This window comes from Barbatula barbatula, assembly GCF_947034865.1.
Source record: "Barbatula barbatula genome assembly, chromosome: 7".
NCBI lineage: Eukaryota > Metazoa > Chordata > Actinopteri > Cypriniformes > Nemacheilidae > Barbatula > Barbatula barbatula.
The window spans coordinates 22,792,493-22,812,040 of record NC_136770.1 but is presented as its reverse complement, the minus strand read 5'-3'; the positions used below and the strand labels follow the sequence as shown (position 1 = coordinate 22,812,040).

The window sequence follows — 19,548 nt, the reverse complement described above, 5'->3', positions numbered from 1 at the left end:
CTCTCCGTCTCTGGGTGTTGTTTTGACTACACAGTGAAACTTCATCATACATCAAATTTTATTTAATTTAATACAAAATGCAATATAAAACATTTCATTAATTAACATTGTTGTGTACATTTTTAATCACGTAAATCACTTGCTTTATTATAGTTTATGAAAATATGTCATACAGTAAAATGTAGGGTTTGAAAGGTCCTCATCACGTCCATCCATTTATTTCAACATACAAAAATACAGTTTTTGTTTACTATTTACAACATCTTTAAAATGAACGGTGGTTTATTTTACATCTAAAACCTTGTGATCTTCTCTGCGTCTTTCTCTTTCAATGCAATTTCATTGTCGCAGAAAACTGGACTGTCCAGCCCCTGGATGTGTTTAGACTCTTTCTCAACGAGGTCTAGCTTAGACATCTGAAAATAATATAAAATGAAATGAAGTTATACGTATTGTTTTCAATCTCAGAATCCAGTTACTGTAAAAAAAAGACTTTCTCTGAAAACAACAAATCAGTATTTGTAAATAAATGAGTAGCAGTTAATTTTGTAGTCATGACTTGACCACATGGATCTTCTCTTTCTATAAATGTTCATCACACTGGCAATGAAAGATCTCACCTGTGTGTCTTCACTGCGGCGGAAGCAAAGGAGATCAGACTTAGAGATAAACAGCTCCGGTCGATCTTTCTTCTGTTTACAGCCACCTAAAGAAAAAAGTCTCAGTTTTTTTTCCATCTCTTTACTCTTTAACAAAAACACCAGAGCCAGTCGTCTTTACCTGTGACTGCACTAACTAATAGTCCTGTGATCATGGTCACCATTATGCCTACGGGGCAGAAGTACAGATAGGACAGAGAATACCAGCTTTCTGCCAAAGATGGTCTTGGCCTGAAATACATCATGAGAGGTTATAGATTTGATGTCAGCGTTTGTATCAACACTATTAAGTATATGTTCACACATGGCACTAGCATACATATGAAAAGTGAAACATGTTTGTATAAATTTAAGCTATTGAGACTAGATATACAAATATGAGATCACCAACATTGGAGTTGTGGTTTGTAGGACTGTGCTAAATGGTGTCATAGTGGTGGTTTGGTTCATCTCAGGCGCAATGCAGCCGTCCACACTCAGAGGAAGGCGAAAGGTCTTGTCAGGTAATGGAGGATACAGCTGAGCTCCAATTCCCACCCATAATGTTATACTCAGTCCGGAAATCAAACCAACTAAACCTCCCTGAAGAAATAGAGTTTTTATGAATTTAAGAGTAGTGTTTTACAGGTGCTGACAACTATTTAAAATAAGCATTAAAAGAGTATATACTACTACTAGTACTGCTACTACATTGGTCCTCTTATATTTAATAAATTGTATTTTAGGTACAGGCTACTTTAAATCTAAGTACACGGCTTGTTTACAACTATGTTAGGAGGTACATAAAATGTTGGGTAATTGTACACTTGTAGTAAACAACTCCAAATCATGTGTTGTAATGCACTTCATTGGGAAACTTGTTTTTTGTAAAGGTTTGAAGATAAGATCTAGTTCTTACAGTGGAGTTGACGCAGCGGAAGAACATGCCTAGCACATACAGACCGAGCAGAGGGCCGCTGATCATACCAAATATAGACAGGGCTGCCTGTGACAGAAGTACAAAAATACGTGTAACATGCGATTACAGAGTTTCAACAGCAGATGGTGAGGTTGACACAATTTGAAATCCAGTGCTGTGCATAGTGCCACGAAATGCATCAAGCATACTTTGTAGTATTTTTGTAATAAAGTAGTTTGTTTTATGTAAAAAATTTTGCTTTGTTCGATATCTGCATTGTCTTACATTACACAATTTAACAATTCTACTTCCCACATGAATAGTATTGTGGCATGCTATAGTATTAACTATAGTAAACTTCTCAGATACTGTGGCGTTTTACATTTTTGAAATAAGTTGAAAAACTAGGCCTACTTATAGGAATAGTTCACCTTCAAAATGAAAATGCCGTCATCGTTTACCTGTGCGATTTTCTTTCTTATGCAAAACACAAAAGAAGTTCTTCGAAAAATGTTGGTAAACTAAAACCGCCGGTCCCCATTGACTTCTATTGTATAGACCCAAAAAACCAATGCGAGTCTAATGGTTTTCTGTTAGCAATATCTTTCTAAATATCTTCTTTTGTTTTCTGCAGAAGAAAGAATTAAATTCATTGAAATGACAAGAAGGCGAGTAAATAATGACAGAAGGTGAATTATTCCTTAATGCACTACTAGCATTTACTACAGTTTATCAATGTACTGTAGGTAATATTACATGGTACTGTAGTAAAATATATACTACTATACTAACTGCGATGTTTTACTATAATAATGCACATTATTTACTTAAGATAGGTTAGAAGGGCATTGGAAACAATCACTTACAAAGACTATAAACATGTAAACGTGTATAAGAAGGACAAACAATGCACAAAATTCAAACAAAAAGTATATATTAATGCATTTACCTGCAGTATATTGCCCATCAAGGATGCCATACCGGCCATGCCGATGCATACAGCTCCATAGAATACACCTAGAAATGACATATCAAGCATCAGCATACGCATCAACTTGGCATCACCTCCAGCTGATACACTGAAACTCACTCATCCCCATGTTGATCCAGGACAGCTGTCTCTCTGTCAGCCAGGGCATTGATGGTTTCAAAAAGTCCTCGACTGTGACTGCCACTAGAGCGTTGATGCTGGATGACACTGTGCTGTTGAAACCACACACACGTAATACTGATGTGTGGGATCTGATCTTAACAAACTGTATGGTGTGCATGCTAAACCTACGAATCTCCTGTGAGGAATGTGACTGAGGTCAATGAGGTTTTAAAGTGTGATATTTGGTCGTCATTTACCTTAATGTTCCACTGTAGGCCGCAGCCACAAACAAGCCAGGCAATCCTGGGAAATCTGCCAGTATGTCCATCACCAGGTATGGAAGTAACTGTTAAATGTGTTGTTTGGTTAATTTCATTGGATGTAAAGGTCACCCATACGAGCGAAAACTCACATGAGATCTTTTTACTATTTCATGTATGTCTCCTAGACATCAGTGAGATTAAATGGAGAGCCAATGGACATTTCTGTGAAGGACTTCATGAGTTTCAGAAGAAATCTCAACAATATGTCACAAGATTTGCCAAGTCTGCATGTAAAAGTCAATAGGATTGAAGATCTCAACATGAACATTTCTCATCAAATTAATCTATCCATAACATTTGTCTCATTTGTTTCTATTTTAGGAGAAATATCTGTCAACGCAACTGAGGGCTTCATCAAATCTTCTGCAATAAATAGGGTTGGGTATCGTTTGAATTGGATCGATTCTGATTCCGTTTCTGCTTATTGGTTATCGATTCCCAACTTCAATTCAAATTAGATATTAACATGTACGATCATTAAGCCTAAATATTGGTTGGTTTGCAAAAAAATATATATATTTATGAGCCCCTTGTTTTTGCATAGCAACCAATGTTGTGTTTAATTTATTACAATTTGTATTACCATAGTTTAACTTTATCATGGTTAAACTGTAGTTACTATATGAAACTGGTCAAATTTGTGCTTTACTGCAAAGTTAAACTATAATAACCAAAGAAAATTGTGGTTCATTTTAATAAGGTCAGCTCATTTCCCAAGTTAACACATTTTCATTTCAAGTATCCGATTCCTATGCCTTTCGGTTCCGATCCGATTCCTAAACTTTCGATTCCCAATTGGAATTGATTTTCGATTCCCAACCCTATGAAAGAGCAACCTATGAGCAATAACAATTTCCTCTTTGTGCATGCATCACCTGATCCGTGGCTCCCACATCTTTATTTGTGAATGGATCGCAGTCCTTATAGATGGAGTACATTGTGAGACCAGAAACCATAGCCAGACTCACTGTGACCCATAACCCCACCATGTTCACGTACAGTGCTCTGTGTGACGAAACATTGACACCACAGTGTTTACACAGACTATCTGATGTTAAATGTGTGTTTTGAACATACTGTATACTCACAGCTTTGCCTGAGTCATTGTCCGACAAGAAATGTAGCGTTGCACTTGTGATTGGTTGATGGAGTACATCGATGTCCACATCAGACTGCCGCCGACGACGATCGTCCAAAAAGAGTGACGCCTCAAAGGGTCAAGATCAAAACTGCAGGAACATGTGAGCAGTTATCAATCTATCTGTCTACATGTATCAGTCCTTCAAATCTACATCTCCTCTGGTGTGAATGAAATGGGATTCTATGTTGCCTAAACATGATATAAGCAGTAAATGCTTACAAAACGAAGGTATTAAAATAGTTTACGAACACAAGACAGCAGTTGTTTAGCTAAGAGAGATAAGGCACCGAATGTAGCATGTAGATATTCTGTAAGAGCATGATCTAGCCTTCAAAACCTGTTTAGAATATACCTGAACGTTTCCAATCGTCCTCCATGGTAGCTATCGTTCCAGACCCTCCCAAGTCCCCCCTGAAGAGACGCCCCGCGTGCAATAACTGCCACAAACCCGCCCAACATAATGATCATCTGGAACACATCTGTCCATATCACTGCCTTCAGCCCTCCCTGTTGAAAAGAGCAGGTTAAAATCAACCAAAATAGTAAAAGAATACACAAAATCCTCTTGATGTGAAACTGCAAATAAGATGAAAATGTAACTCACAAGTGTGCAGTAGATGATGCAGACAACACCTGTCGCCACTAGCACTCCCCATAGATCTAGACCAGTGACTGCAAAACACAAGCTTCTTTGTTTATTTATGGGTCATTTTTATCAAGACAACATCAATCAGTCTTCACTTATTCTTTTTTTTAGATTTCGGTGTACAATGGGGGTGTTTGGACAAAGAACTGAAGAAGCCTTAGGCTAAGCCTGCCAAGAGGTTTGTTAACATTTGCATGAACCTGCAAGGGGGGATAGTTCAACCCCAAATAAACATTCTTTCGGCACTCATCTTCATGTCATTTCAAACCTGTATTTCTTCTGCAGAACATAAAAGAATATATTTTGAAGTATGTTGATGACCAAACAACATTGGACCCCATTGACTTAAACAGGTTTTGAATGACAAGAATGTTGACAGAATTTGCATTTTTGGTTGAACAATCCCTTTAAATTTATGATAAACCCTTTTTTGTATGAAAACCCTTTTTCTATTATTATGATATTATGAATTCAGGGAATTAGGAAAAAATAGAACATATAACTTTTTTCCTTTAGATGCTGTAAGTTTGTATTTGATTTGTTAATATGTTCATTTATACTGTATGTATCATAAAGTCATACTGTAAATAGATGTTTTTTCCTGGAGGACAGCAGAGCGCAGTCATAATAAGCATAATAATCTTATTGTAGTTTTTTCTGTCTTTTTTTAACGTTATTAAACGTGTATTAAATGTAAAACTGTTTTCTACTCACTCTGATTCAGGGCAAGTGCAGGCGCATAGATGACCATGCCTGTGTATAAAGCCTGTGAGAGATAACATCAGCCATTAGATGATTGGACAACAATCTGCTTTGCTTTTGACATGGAAAAAGCACGAAGTCAATGGAAATAATTTTTCCAAAGTAATATAGACTGACGTAGTCCCGCCTCTGATGTGTGTTTAGTTATGCATTGTCATGTAAGAAGGTTAAAGCAAACTTACGGTTTGAGCAATATACATGCTTGTTCCAATGATTCGAATGAGTTTGTTGTAACGCATTTCCAAGTACTACAAAACAAGTAACCAAAATGAATGATTAATAAACAAAACAACAGCCTTTTTCCATAATGTCACAATCGCGGTAACTATTTTCTCAGATGAACATCATTGCTGTTGCAGAATACTTGTGTGCTGATGTTTTCCTCTCTTTTAGTTTTGCTGTTTTTGAAACGTATGCCATTGATGTGCTATTTTTAATATCTGTCATTTTTCATTTTGTGCTTCTCTTTCATCAGAAGAGAGCAACCAGAATAACTTATGCACTTTGGATAACACACCACTACAAAATACAATGTCGGGGCAATAAGTCAATCCTCTGTAAAGCAACACTTTATTTCCTTTCATTTCCCACGCCATCATGTCCTCGTTTTATTTCCACCTATTGATTCTTCATCAAGCACAGCCACAAATAGGTACGTCTGAGAGCAAATCAATGATGGACCCTCCAGAATTTCGGGGAGTTCCCTGTCTATATCAATTTCCCTTATCCTCATTCAAACCCTGTGCCGGGGTCGCCCTCTTACCTCATAAGTGCTGGTGATGTTCAGACGGTAAAACAGAGGCACGAAAAATTCAGCGCTGATGATGGACATGATCGCATAAGAGAAGACAAAAAGCCAGAACGGTGTCCCGTACAGATAAGCCTCGGCGGGCGTTCCGATCACAGTGATACCTGACATAAAACTAGCGGTGAGGGATAAAGCCACAGGTACGGCCGTCATCTGACGGCCTCCCAGTAGAAATTCACTACTGCTGGTCTCCTTTCGTCCACGGATGGCTTGGAACAACCCAATGCCGGCCGCAAACAGAATCAAGCCAGCAAAAACCACATAGTCCCAGACGGAGAATGATGCAACAGGACCTCCACTGCCAGCCATGATTTCGAAAATAGTGTTACAATGCTCAAAGGCTTTAAATACGGTATCACTCCCGGGCTTAATGTGATGCTTTTACTGGAAATCCCTCCACCGTTTGCCAACCGGAGGACAGGACCTAGTAACTCCTCGCCGTGCCAATAACTGATAAGGAGATGAGTACCGTAATCTTGGACTGATCACAAAAAAAGGCTTGAGTTAATGATCCCTCAAGGCTAGAAGATATATCAGTTACATTGTAAAAGGAAGTTGAAGTTTTTATTCCAACTCATGAAGCAAGTTTAGCCATCCAGAAAACATAAAGTAACAGTTGCTTAATGAATTCCAAAAGATCATTACTCGGAAAAACTTTACAGAGATTGCTTAAGCCAGATACAACCCCCATTGATAAAACAACAAGACAATCATGTGTTTTATCAAGGTTTGCCGACGTCCTGAAAAAGATTCATTTCATCAAGTGCCCAGAGCTGGTCATGTCAGACCTTTCAGTTCCTGGTGCTGAGGTTTCCCCGAAATAAGACATTTCTGATAAAAATACATTTTTTCAACCCATTCCATGTTGAATCAGTATCTACCGACGGTTTCGGGTCAATCAGAAACAGTAAGAGCTTGACAAAGACATTGAAAGTGATAAGGCGAAGCAATTATTAACAGCATGAAAGCACGTTTCTATAGATTCCATAAGTATTGGCAAACAACGGAAAGCTGAGAAAAACTGCTAGACAGTGATCAACAGCACAGGTGCATTGTGACATCTACGTCATGTATAAAGTGTCACGCAATGTACTGAATAAAGTTAATGTGTGAAATTGTCAGGACATCTGGTCGTGGTGATGCTGCAACAATTTCTTCAATCTGCGAAACAATTTTTATAGCATGTTGTTACTATTCAAGTGCTGAAGATGCATATCACTTGGCTGGGAATACATTTCATGTAAAACTGCATGGGCATGCATTTAGATATGCATTTTAAAGCTTGTGAACTTTGCACATTTGATAAGGATCCAAATCAAGATTCACTCGATGAGAGTGTGATAAATGAACGAGTCTGTAAATTTATAAAAGATAAGATTAGATGGTATTTACTAAGCAGGATTGATCAATGAAGCCCATTGGTTTCCATTATGTTCCACGGTCTTTTGTACAAATGCAATATGATATATGGGTGTGATTTCATATTGGTATGTGTTCAAAGCGTTTACCCGATAGCAGATAGTAAGACAGCGGCAACATTGACGTAGGATCAAACCAAAACAGAGGGATATCTCCACCTACAATGTTAAAACAATCCATAAAAAACTTAAACTTAATGTCTGCTGGAACGACAGAAATATATAGTAAAATAAATAGAAAATACAGTAAAATTGCAGGATATAAGGATATATAATTCATTGATTTAGAATTTATTTTAATTTACAAATTTCTGACCGTATTTACAAAAATACATTAACCTCATTATACGTGGAAGATCTGTAAAATAAATAAAAAAAACTGAAATCCGTAATCTTTTTTATAGTGGAAAAATTCGTAAATGTGCCCTTTTTCATGCCTATACTTCATTATTTTCTACTCTACTACTATAAACTTTTTTTCAGAAGAGACCTTAACATGTTCACAGTTTGTGCACAGGTTTGCCAATACGAGAAGTCAAAGATTTTAACTGTTGGAACCAAAACATTTCATTACCACATTTATCCAAGACCTGGCAGAATCCGTATGTCAACCATTTTGTATATGCTGCTAAAATATTTACAGAACAAACCTAAAAGTTCATGTAAAAAAATCACATAATTCTGGCTCATCTGGGACTACGTAAAGGAGCTACATTACCATTAACCACTTCACTCTTAAAAATAAAGGTGCTTCACGATGCCATAGAAGATCCCTTTTTGATGTGGTTCCATAAAGAGCCTTTAATATCAGAGAACCTCATCTGTTTCAGGTTCTTTGTGGTGAAAAGTGGTTTGTCAGATTATAAAAAGGTAAAAAAAGGGATGGTTCAATAAAGAACTTTGACTGAATGGATCTTTGTGGAACCAAAAAAGGGTAACCACATAACTGTGTGCTCAATATCTGTGATTTTCATTTCTGACCTACTTGCATTCTGTGATATACATATTATTCTGCACTATACTGCTGATGTTAACTTTATTTTGTGGGAAAATAAATAAATAACAAACAATGCACATTTGGGAATCAAACAGTAATTGCACCCTCTGTTGAAAGATCTCTTTCGCAATAAAGTGTGGGACTAAAATTGAGGACAAAGTTGATAATGCTCTGTGGAGAGAAATCTCAGATTGAGATTTGCAATGTGAATATGAAATCAGTGGTATTAGCATAAAGCCTGTGGATGATTTGGTTAATGGGAAGCAGTTTTACGGATGCCGCACTGTGGAGATGAGAGATAGTGGGAGATCAATTTCACTGTCTGTATAAGAAGAGCTGAATTTTCACACGGACCCCAGATCCTCAAGGTAAGTGTCCCATCTCCGTGATAGAGAAAAAACAGCTACTTCTTCAAACTAAATATCTTTCTTTCCATGTCTTTGCCCAACTTCTCTGAGTCTCCACAATTGTTTTTCTTTTTTTTTCGACAGATATACTGTATATTGACAGCTATAATGTCCGTTGTGTATCTGATGGGTATGCTGGGTCTTTTGATGAAGGTGGCCTTGCCCATGTGTGCCCCCACAGAATACACCCTTTACGTCGAGAGGCCGGATTGTAACTTTTGTGTAGCTGTCAACACCTCCATCTGCATGGGCTTCTGTTTTTCCAGAGTAAGTGGACAACCTTTTGAGTGTTTTTATTATAATTTATTTAAACATATTGTTATTTTCAAAGGACTATTGTGTACTCACAAGACTTTATTCCTACTTGAAATACCAATGAAACACTTTCCAAGAAATGAAGTCACGCAGGTTTCAAACAACATGAGGAATGAATCATTCTTTGAAGTGGGATTCGTGTTCATTAACTCAAGTGCACAAGCACTCCTCCGGTTTTGTACATCTAAGAAACCCCAAAATGTTGTAGAAACGTGGCTTTACATGTGCCTCACATGAGTTACTAAATTCTATTTCTCCTGTAGGACAGTAATGTAAAAGAGTTGCTGGGTTCCCGTTTCTTGGTCCAGAGGGGTTGTACATATGAGGAAGTGGAGTATCGAGCCGCAGTCCTGCCCGGCTGCCCTCCGGATGCAGATCCTCACTTCACGTACCCCGTGGCTCTGAGCTGCCACTGCAGTACCTGTAACACACACAGTGATGAATGTGCCCACAAAACCGGCAATTCTGGAACGAGATGTTCCAAACCTATCCGTCATCTGTACCCGGAGGAGAACAACTTCATTCAGCCATTTTGGGAACAGTACGACTGACTTCAATGATCTGAAAAGTAAAAATAGTCTAAACTCTGTTAATAGCGAATAAAGTGTATGCCATAGTTGTTGACGGTGAACAGTTGTTGGTTAAATAATGGTTTTTGGTTTTCTCTTAAAGTTACCAAACCCGTCATGTTAAAATGGTGCACAGTCTGCATCTTTAATGTTTTATTGTTTCATTGGTGTCTGTAAAAAAATGGTATTAAAGGTTGCCTCTGAACAATCAAACAATCCTTCCCTCAAACTCACGTCACATCCATGTTTAGAGAGATGTTACATTTTAGAGAGATCAATAGTCTGAAGTTTGTTTTACATCATGGATGCAGCGGGGATACTTAAAATCTAGTATATAATTATAATTCTGTTTATATTTTCCAAACCTCTTTTGACAGAGTCCAGATATCAGAAAAATATCTGTCTGTACAAGCTTTCTATCTAAGATGAGGGTTTGTCTGGACACAGGTTTTAAGAAAATACATGAATAACAAGAAGCAATCATTTTAATGGACAGTTCCCTGATAGAACACCTACATCTTGAATACGTCTATTTGATATAGCAATTGATATTGATATGCATTTACATTTGCAAGATGTTTTTTGGGAACGTTTGCTTATATCTGCAATGCGTCTCTGAGACATTTCCTGATAGATACCGTATAGACATTTAGCAGACATTTCGTCTTTAATATGTTTATGATTTAGATGAAATGTTAAACTGCTTTTACATGTTTTTTTTATCTTTATCAGACTTCTTTCAGATGTACCTGTGGTCTCCGGGTTATGATGTGACAATTCTGAAACTGCCACTTGCCTGAATATGCTTTAAAAATAAAATATCTTTAAAAACATTTAGAGAGACCTCGCATGGGTGACATCAGTATGATGACCTTTGCATAAATTACCCATTTACCTTCTTTGCACAAACCCCTCTACTAAACCACCATATTAGATTATGTTCTTCATATTTAATGATCTCAAAAGTGGCTTTAGTGTGTGAGTGGGGTAAAAGAGAGCTCAGTGATAGATGATGCATATTTAGAGAGTCGAGCAGCTGTGGGTTATTTATATTACAAGCTCAGTATGTGAGACGTGTGCAGCTTGACCCATGTTTGCGCTCATTCTAACCAAAGTCCATTAATTGAATTTTTCACAATCGTTTTTATAGACCATATCATCATGTTTTATGTGTATGGATGACCTCCTTTCCCGAAAGTCATGCAATAATATATTTATTTGAAAAAGATGTGTATAGAGGCTTGCCGTCAGAACTGCTACAAGAATTACCATAAGTGATCACATGATTGGATTTCATTGTAGGACAAAAGGTAAATTTGTATGTCCTATTCTGCCTCCCAGTGTCATGTAAATGTACATTTCCATGCCCCATCTCCTTATTCTTTCTATAAGACTATCACAACGAGTAAAAAAATTACAGAGAGTGTTTTTAATGGAGAGTTCCTCCCTTTGGATTATAATTCTATAGAATGTGATGATGTCATTGATATTAATATTTAGATGAGACTCACGATAGGCGGTCCTTATGTCTCGACAGCAACTGAAATGTTATATGCAAATTAATATTTAGATGTATTTAATGTATTTAGAAGTGCAATTATTATCTTTCATTATTTTAACGTATCCTTACTAAACACAGGGGGTGAAAAATCCCCTTAGTGCTATGAGAGCGGAAGTGACCTACCTGGCTGAGATTTTAGCATTTTAAACGTCAACGTGCTGTTTGAATATACCCCATTACCATTTTTTGACAATTATTCTATATAATACCTCATTTTTTTCATGTATTTCAATGACATTCTCAATAAAGTGATCAGATTTACGTTTTTCCTGGCAGACTATAAAATGGTTAAACAATGCCCTAGGATTACAGTAAGCGACCAAGGTCAAATCTAGCCCAAAACATTCTGGAGTCTTGGTATGGGCTCTTTTGTGGTTGGACCACTAAGAAACCAGTTTTAAATGACCTAGCAACCGCACAGCAAACAATGCTACAAACATTCAAAACCCTTTAGCAACGGCACAGCGGCGATGCAAGCTGTACCCGACAGTTTTACATAGGCAAACAATGCTGCCATTCCTTGTACAGCACACTCTGTACAAGTCCCCTGTAAATCAGATCCTATATTATTCTTGGTCACAATCCAGCCTATTTGATAAGGACGGCAGAGATGAGTCAACAGCAGCACACAAGTCTATGTTGTAAAAATCCAAAGCTCTGGTTTTATAATACGTTAAACAATCAAATTGGTGGAATCTGACTGCTGGGCAGTTTTTAAAAGGGTTGGTGGGGCGTGTATACCTATCCCATGCGCCCCGACATTCCAGGAATCTTTGTGTCGCATTCCTTTAGTTAAAACTGGCTAAACTTGAAACCTAAAACTGAGTCAATAAAGGCCCGGAGGTACTGACCGAGAACTTTTTTGTAACAGTTTAAGCATGGTTCCGTTCAAAAGATCCTTAACACACATTTCCAAATAAGTCTGTAAGCTGTTCTTATTATATAATGAGCTCTCGCATATCATGCTGGTCTCAACAAGCCCTTGACTTCACTGTGTGAAATAGTGTAGAAGGGAAAACCCAAACTTTTGCTTTGTATCAGTGATCAAATTAGATCTGACCAGCACCCGTGGATCACGTGTTTTGAATCAATGCGCTAAATCTGTCTGTTCCCGGTGTATGAGTTAACAAATACACGTTGACTGATTACCACCAGGTGCAGCTGTGACATTTTTAGTTTGTCCTTTGTCGTCACAATAACTTTGGTGGGGTTTTTAATCTGTGTTTCTTTTGCTTGCTTGTGGCTACCAATGCCAGGTAATGGGTTCGATCCCAGCGGATTGCACACGTGGTCAGAAACAAGTAACAGAATGCGATGTAGGTCGCTTAGGATCAAAGCGTCTGCCAAATGCATCAATGTAAATGTATTCGTCTGGGACACACCCGAAGACAAGCAACATTAAATGAGAAACTTCTAGAACTGTTTTATGGTGTGAAGAAGGGGAACGTGTTCTACTATGTAAATCAGTACAGTAACATGTAAAACATGTTATGCTTCACGACTTAAAATGTGTTACAGCCTAAAAACTTGCATTTATTGGGGGATTTGTCTACTGTTAACATTGTAATGGTAATGCGGACCATCAAATCTAGTATTTGCTAATGACGCTGGTAAAGCTTTGCGAGCTTTCGGGCATGCAAAACCACACGCCTTGTAAAATGAACCGTGGTTTTATTATAAGAAGTAAATAAAAGGTGAAGTAACCATGCAATCTAAAAGGTATATTTATACTGTAGTTGAACTAGGTTCATTTTCATAAAGGGGCATCACAATCCATTATTGTCCACATATGTATCACACGAGTGATATTTGCAAATCAAATATGACGTCACTGAACTTATATAGCTAGTGTCCTTTGACACCGTGACCCACTGAATCTCTTCTTCACTTGTTTTGGTCGTGCAACTGTATTCAGCTACTTTGGAAACATGTTGGTTTGTTTATTTCAAATACTATTTTGAAGGGTCTTGTTATGAACCCAAAAACTGTTATTTTGGGATTTTTTGAAGGTGATCAAAAATGCTTGTTTTATAATCAAGCTAATTCTTTCTCTGTGTAAATTTTATATACATAAATGTACATTTTCTAACAGCAAACCTATTTTTATAGTTTCTCTACAAGAGATAAAACTGTATTTAAAAACAATTATGTTTTCTTCCAATATGAAAGCACAAAGGACTAAAATTTGCACTCATTATAAGCTTTTCGACCTATTTAATTTGTAATTTTTTTATTTGTATTATTTGTGTAACTCCCTCTCCTGTATTTGTTCTTGATCTGTTTTATTATTATTCTTTATTTTTTACGTCTTGTCTATTTTTCGAGCCATGTAAATGTTTTTTGTCTCTCTTTTCATTAATCTAAGTGTTTCTTTGTTAAGTTAACTTTGTTTTGTTATGGCAAAATGTTCAATAAAGCATTTAAAAAAAAAAGTTTGACACGTGACCTCGCCCACTCTTCAGATATGACTCACGGAGGCCGTCCTTATTACTCACACGCGTATGACGTGCTTTTATGTAAAATCGCAAGGTTACATTGGACACGTAAGTTTACGCCCGGAGCCGGCAACCCCGCCTCCTATTTTAATGTCTATGGGAAATTTCCATTCCGTTCATTCAAATGTGTTCGCCGAGGAAGCTACTCGAACATCGACATTTATTGACATACTTGAACCCGCGACAACCATTTCTGCTCATTTCTGAGGTGAGTGTTTACTTCCGAACGCAAACTAGCATTGTGTTTTAGAAATCGCGTACGTTTTAAAACGAAACGCACCTTAGGATAAATAGTAATGCTCTGCAGTAAATAATTTGTTGTATAATAAATAATTTTATGTAAAGGTACTCCATGAGGGTTCATCTTTTCTGAAGCTTGTCTCTATTTGCCGCTTTAACCAACTAGCCGTATTGAAGCCGTTAGTTATAGCGGAGTCATTTCCGCTTATTTAACGTTAGAATGACTGACCGCCTTTTTGTTTGAAAGTGATGGATGAATTATTTTCACGAAATATAATCTCAACATCATCGTATTGTGGACCGCGTTGTGCCGTTAATGCGGATTTTTTTTTATTGTCGCAAAAAAGCTACAAATACGACAATGGTTCAGTGTGTTTCGGCCGAGAAAGCAGATCAACGAAAGACGACCGCTTTACAAGACGTTATCGAAAAAGTGTCCTAAAAACCAGTGGGCGTGTGAAAAGAGGATTGCCTTTAAAACATGTCAGGTCTTGATGCTAGCATGCCAAATTCCCGGAACGCTAACTATCTCTTTTCGACCGAGACTCGCAAAGCTAACTCCCTGACCTAGCGTATGCTCGTGGTCATAGTACGCATGCGCGCCCACAACCATGTCGAAAGTTGTTGCTAGAAGGGATACAGCTATGGCGGAAGTGGTGCAAATAATTACAATAAAATAGCTAACGCTTACACACACTCTAAACTTAACCTCACAATAATACTTAAAAAAGGAACGGTTTCCAGTTTTATATAAATGATGCGGTATTGAAGTGCGCATGCGCTGTGGAGGTATCTGTATCCCTTCTAGACAAAACCGTCCTTGTACTTCCATACGGGTCATTTCTGAACCGGAAGTGAGACTGTCTCGTTGACCTTATGCGTCCGGGTTAGCGGATTAAAGCGCTGTGTGTAGGAAGGGCTTAATGAAAGTGACGTGTAAATTATTTTTAGCGGTGGTAGTCAGATAAATCGCTAATGGATTCACGTGTTTTCTAGGTCTCTGCATTCTTTGTTTCCTCCATTGCTCACGGCGAAGAACAGTTATTAAAATTATCTCCGTTTCATCGCATCTGAGAAGTTTCACCATGTCTCAACAGCAGATCAGGTACTGGGGGTTTTATATACATTTTTGTGTATATTTTGAGTTTATTTGAAAGTGTCATGTTTTGAATTATTTTCTGATATATGCATTCTTTCATTCGTTCGTCTAGCCTTCCTGCCAAGCTCATCAATGGGGGCATTGCGGGCATCGTTGGGGTCACTTGTGTGTTCCCCATCGATCTGGCCAAGACCAGACTCCAGAACCAAAGACAAGGCCAGCAAGTCTACAAAAGCATGTAAGCGCTCTAATGTAACTGGTCGATAGCATTGTACTGTTATCTTTAATATTACATGTGACTGGAGGGAGCGTGCCATTCGTCTGCAGTTAATCCACATGGAATGTATGACGATCATTTGTTTAGTTTCACGTGATGTATGGGATCACAGCTATAAGCCTTATACGGACTGGGAATAGACTGGGTTTACATGCACATCTAGCTTTAGATTTGCATTATGGGGGTTTAGAGGAAGTCCTAATGCAAAGTGACAAGACACAAACCTTTTTTTTGTCCTACAGGATCGACTGTCTTGTCAAAACGGTACGATCTGATGGGTGCTTTGGCATGTATAGAGGTAAGAGTTGCAAATTTTTTATGAATTCACAAATACCTTGAAAGGTGTATTTACATCATATGTAGATTTATATGGCGTGATGGGTACATCTGAATAGACTTTATAAACTTGCATAAGTTGACTGGTGACTGTTCAATTCAGTCCGTACCAGTTTGTCTACATTTGTAGCACTTCAGTAGCCTGCACATCACAGAAAGAAAAAAAAAGAGTAAGATGCAGGATTGTCAGTGTTGACTTAAAGCAATAAGAATTGTGCACTACTGTTTGTTATTGCTACTGTATAAGTTATTTTTAGGGTTAAGGATGTGACGTTACATCCAACCCACTGTGTTGTGATATGTTTCTCATTAGTCATTGTGGACACATGTGAAAAAGAAAGTTCTCAAAATACTTTTGGAATATAAGAATAAAAAGTTTTTTTTTTTTATTGCTTTGAGATTGAAAATGGACCCTCTTGATGCATGATGTATTCACACATGTTGTAAATATGACATTTGGTAGATGAGTTGAATGGCCTCAGTTTTGACTAGTACGCAAACCCTTGAAGATTGTTATCTGTAGTTTGGAGGAGAGAGGAGTCTGTGTTTTGTGCCGGGTCACCGTTTCTATGAGGAATGCTGTTGTTTGCATCTGTGTTTTTCATGTTACAGACGTGGGTCCCCGCTGGGATAGCGAAGGCTAGCCGATAAGGCGCAGCCACACTGGAGGCAAATCATTTATCATGGTTCTTACCCACTCTGCTTTTACAAATAGGCACCAATTTTATTATTTTGATCTTTACTTAAAAGATAATTGTATAATTTGAATTGTTTATTTTAATTTGACTTCTTCGCTTCTTGTTTCTTTCGTGGTTGGTTAACATTTATCCCCTTTTCCTCACTGTCTTTGATCTCGACTCATTCGGTACTAACCCATCTTGCCGTGTTCTGTTAACATCTAGACCTGCCTTGTCGTTTTTCATCTCATGCTTTTATTTCTGTTTTTTTACTATCTGGTCATGTTTACAACCACATTCTCAATCATCTTTAGAGACTGTGGTCACTTTAAGAACCTGGTCTTTGTGTTCTTTCTGGAATGTGTCTGCTTTTCTTTTTTCCTCACTATACATTCTTACCTTTAGTCATCTCTGACAATTTATGTACAGGTTAAAACATTTGCTTTATATCATACAAATATCCCCCTCCATCATCACTCACCCTGCTGCCATAAGCTTTGCTTATACCGTTATTGTCTTTTAGTTCCATTTTTATCTGTTGAGATTGTATTACTAGATATGTTGTATCTATTTTGATGGTGGTGGAGAATGTCGTGTACTGATCTGTGATCAGTAACTGTGTGGATTTTCCTAACCCTCTGTTTGTTTGTCTTTTAGGTGCTGCAGTTAATCTTACATTGGTCACTCCTGAGAAGGCCATCAAACTGGCTGCCAATGACTTTTTCAGATACCACCTTTCCAAAGACGGGTACGTTTCTACATGTTGCAGAGAACCCTAACAACTACCGTGTGAGACCTGTGGGATGCAGTGTTATTGCCTACGGCTAATCTAAGCCTTGTTTTTTGCAGGAGAGGGTTGACTGTGTTTAAAGAGATGTTGGCTGGTTGTGGCGCTGGAATGTGCCAGGTTATCATCACCACTCCAATGGAGATGCTTAAAATTCAGCTGCAGGATGCTGGGAGACTGGGTAATTTTTTTTACTCTTTGCAGCAAATGCAGTACTTTTAGAGCCGGCATGTAATTTCACTTCCATAGTGTGACGTATTTGAATATGTATTTAACAATATAATATTTTCTGATGCTAACAGCTGCACAGCAGAGAAAACCAGGCATCATCCCTTCCATTAGACTGGCAACCACAAACACGGTGTTGAGTCGCTCTTATAACGTGGTGCCCAGCTCCATACCCCGAGCTGTTTCTGCAACTCAGATCGCAAGACAGTTGCTGCATACTGAAGGAATTCAAGGCCTCTACAAAGGTCTTGGAGCAACGCTGTTGAGGTAATGAACTGTGAAATAAAAACATTCTATATGCACTATATATTGAATGTAAACATAAGAAGCTAATTTGTCCTATTTCCCTTTTTTTTTCTTTATTCAGAGATGTACCGTTCTCGATTGTGTACTTCCCGCTTTTTGCTCACTTGAACAAATTGGGGAAACCCTCCCCTGACGAAACGGCACCATTTTATTGGTCGTTCATTTCTGGCTGCGCCGCGGGTTCCACAGCTGCCGTGGCTGTTAACCCATTTGATGGTAAGTGGCTGCACTCTCGTCTTTTTGGCGCCTTCTGTGGAAATGCACAAGCTCACTGGTTTTCCTGTTCCTCTTTTTGCAGTGGTTAAAACCAGACTGCAGTCTTTGAACAAAGGCGCTAATGAGGATACTTACACAGGCATAGTCGACTGTTTCAGGTAACCATTCATTCAGATCAACAGGTTTCTAAGATCATACATTTTAGGGAAGTGACTCTTAACTTCTTAACAGTATTGTATGATGTATACATCTTAATATATGACTCTTTCCACAGAAAAATCTTAAAGCGAGAGGGACCGTCTGCTTTTCTGAAGGGGGCAGGCTGCAGGGCTATAGTCATGGCGCCGTTGTTCGGCATCGTGCAGGTCATGTACTTCATCGGCGTGGGAGAGTTTATCATGAGCCAGTCCCCCCTGAAGCTAATCTCTGAATGAACACACTTCTAAGAGTCACTGTGACTGTGGCAGCTACACATTTGTACATTTACAAAGAAAGATTAACTTTAATCAAGATTGTGAAGTTGTAACGAAACAGCAGCTTCATTCTTGTAAAGTTCCAAAAAAGTTTTCCAGCCTTACCGCACTTCCTCTAATGGCTCGGTTAACTGTTGTATGCATCGGCCAAAATTTGCACTTGTCGGTAAGGTTACTTTTGAAGAAGAGCGCTTGCAGTACGTTTTCTACAAGCATGTGAAAGTTTCTCGTAAGTGAGGGAGGATGGTGTCGCTGCGATGACACGTACAATCAACTCTGCTCAGTTTTTGTATATTTCCACGTTAAAAGACCTTTCCCGTCTTTTATTTCACTGTCATGATGTTAGTATGATTTCAGTATCTGCTTTTGGGTGCTTGGAGTGCTTTAAGCGTTCATACTTGTTTATATGTATAGTAGTAGTTTTGGCGAATGGCATTAAGGGTTATGGACTTCTGTTCATTTCAAGCCTCAAGTTTAAAACTATAAACCTTGATGACCTTCTGAAAGACTAAATCGAATGCATATCATATTTATGCAACATGTATATATGTGCAATTATTACTTTGCCTTTTTTGTAATGTTTGATGGACCAGTACATACGTTACAAGCACGACTCCTTTTCAGCTGTTTGCCTTAAATGAACATGGTGGACTTGACTCTTTGTAGGGTTAGAGGGACTCAAACGCTGGATGTTTTTGTGCTTAACTATACAGTATTGACCTTCTATATCTACCCATAATGTGACACTTCAATGCAACATATTATTTTCATGAAATACTGTGATGCAACATTGCATTAATAAAACATGTAAACTCTT

The 19,548-nt window shown here is 38.0% G+C and overlaps 3 protein-coding genes across 4 annotated transcripts; 2 read left to right on the top strand and 1 right to left on the bottom strand.

The window, feature by feature from the left end:
- Positions 1-44: 44 nt before the first annotated feature.
- Positions 45-6,955, bottom strand: slc5a8l (solute carrier family 5 member 8, like). The gene is made up of 15 exons (XM_079460970.1): positions 6,286-6,955; positions 5,705-5,770; positions 5,475-5,526; positions 4,719-4,786; positions 4,467-4,621; positions 4,062-4,202; positions 3,849-3,978; positions 2,908-2,996; positions 2,648-2,760; positions 2,507-2,574; positions 1,558-1,644; positions 1,051-1,241; positions 781-890; positions 621-706; positions 45-416 (listed from the first exon to the last, which is right to left on the bottom strand). The coding sequence occupies exons 1-15, from the start codon at positions 6,637-6,639 to the stop codon at positions 294-296; spliced, it is 1,833 nt and encodes a 610-aa protein (XP_079317096.1). The 5' UTR covers positions 6,640-6,955; the 3' UTR covers positions 45-293.
- Positions 6,956-9,260: 2,305 nt separating this feature from the next.
- On the top strand, positions 9,261-10,018 carry tshba (thyroid stimulating hormone subunit beta a; the record flags this gene model as incomplete). The annotated part of the gene is made up of 2 exons (XM_079461052.1): positions 9,261-9,419; positions 9,731-10,018. The coding sequence occupies 2 exons, from the start codon at positions 9,261-9,263 to the stop codon at positions 10,016-10,018; spliced, it is 447 nt and encodes a 148-aa protein (XP_079317178.1).
- A 4,093-nt stretch (positions 10,019-14,111) lies between these two features.
- slc25a55a (solute carrier family 25 member 55a) lies at positions 14,112-19,548 on the top strand. 2 transcript variants are annotated; one of them, XM_079459875.1, is made up of 10 exons: positions 14,112-14,300; positions 15,329-15,437; positions 15,544-15,669; positions 15,951-16,006; positions 17,379-17,469; positions 17,571-17,689; positions 17,811-18,003; positions 18,104-18,258; positions 18,341-18,416; positions 18,533-19,548. In XM_079459875.1, exons 2-10 carry the CDS (start codon positions 15,418-15,420, stop codon positions 18,690-18,692), a joined length of 996 nt encoding a protein of 331 aa, XP_079316001.1. In that variant the 5' UTR covers positions 14,112-14,300; positions 15,329-15,417; the 3' UTR covers positions 18,693-19,548. The 2 variants fall into 2 exon arrangements, with proteins under 2 accessions (XP_079316001.1, XP_079316002.1); XM_079459876.1 differs by lacking the exon at positions 14,112-14,300 and having other exon boundaries at positions 15,187-15,437.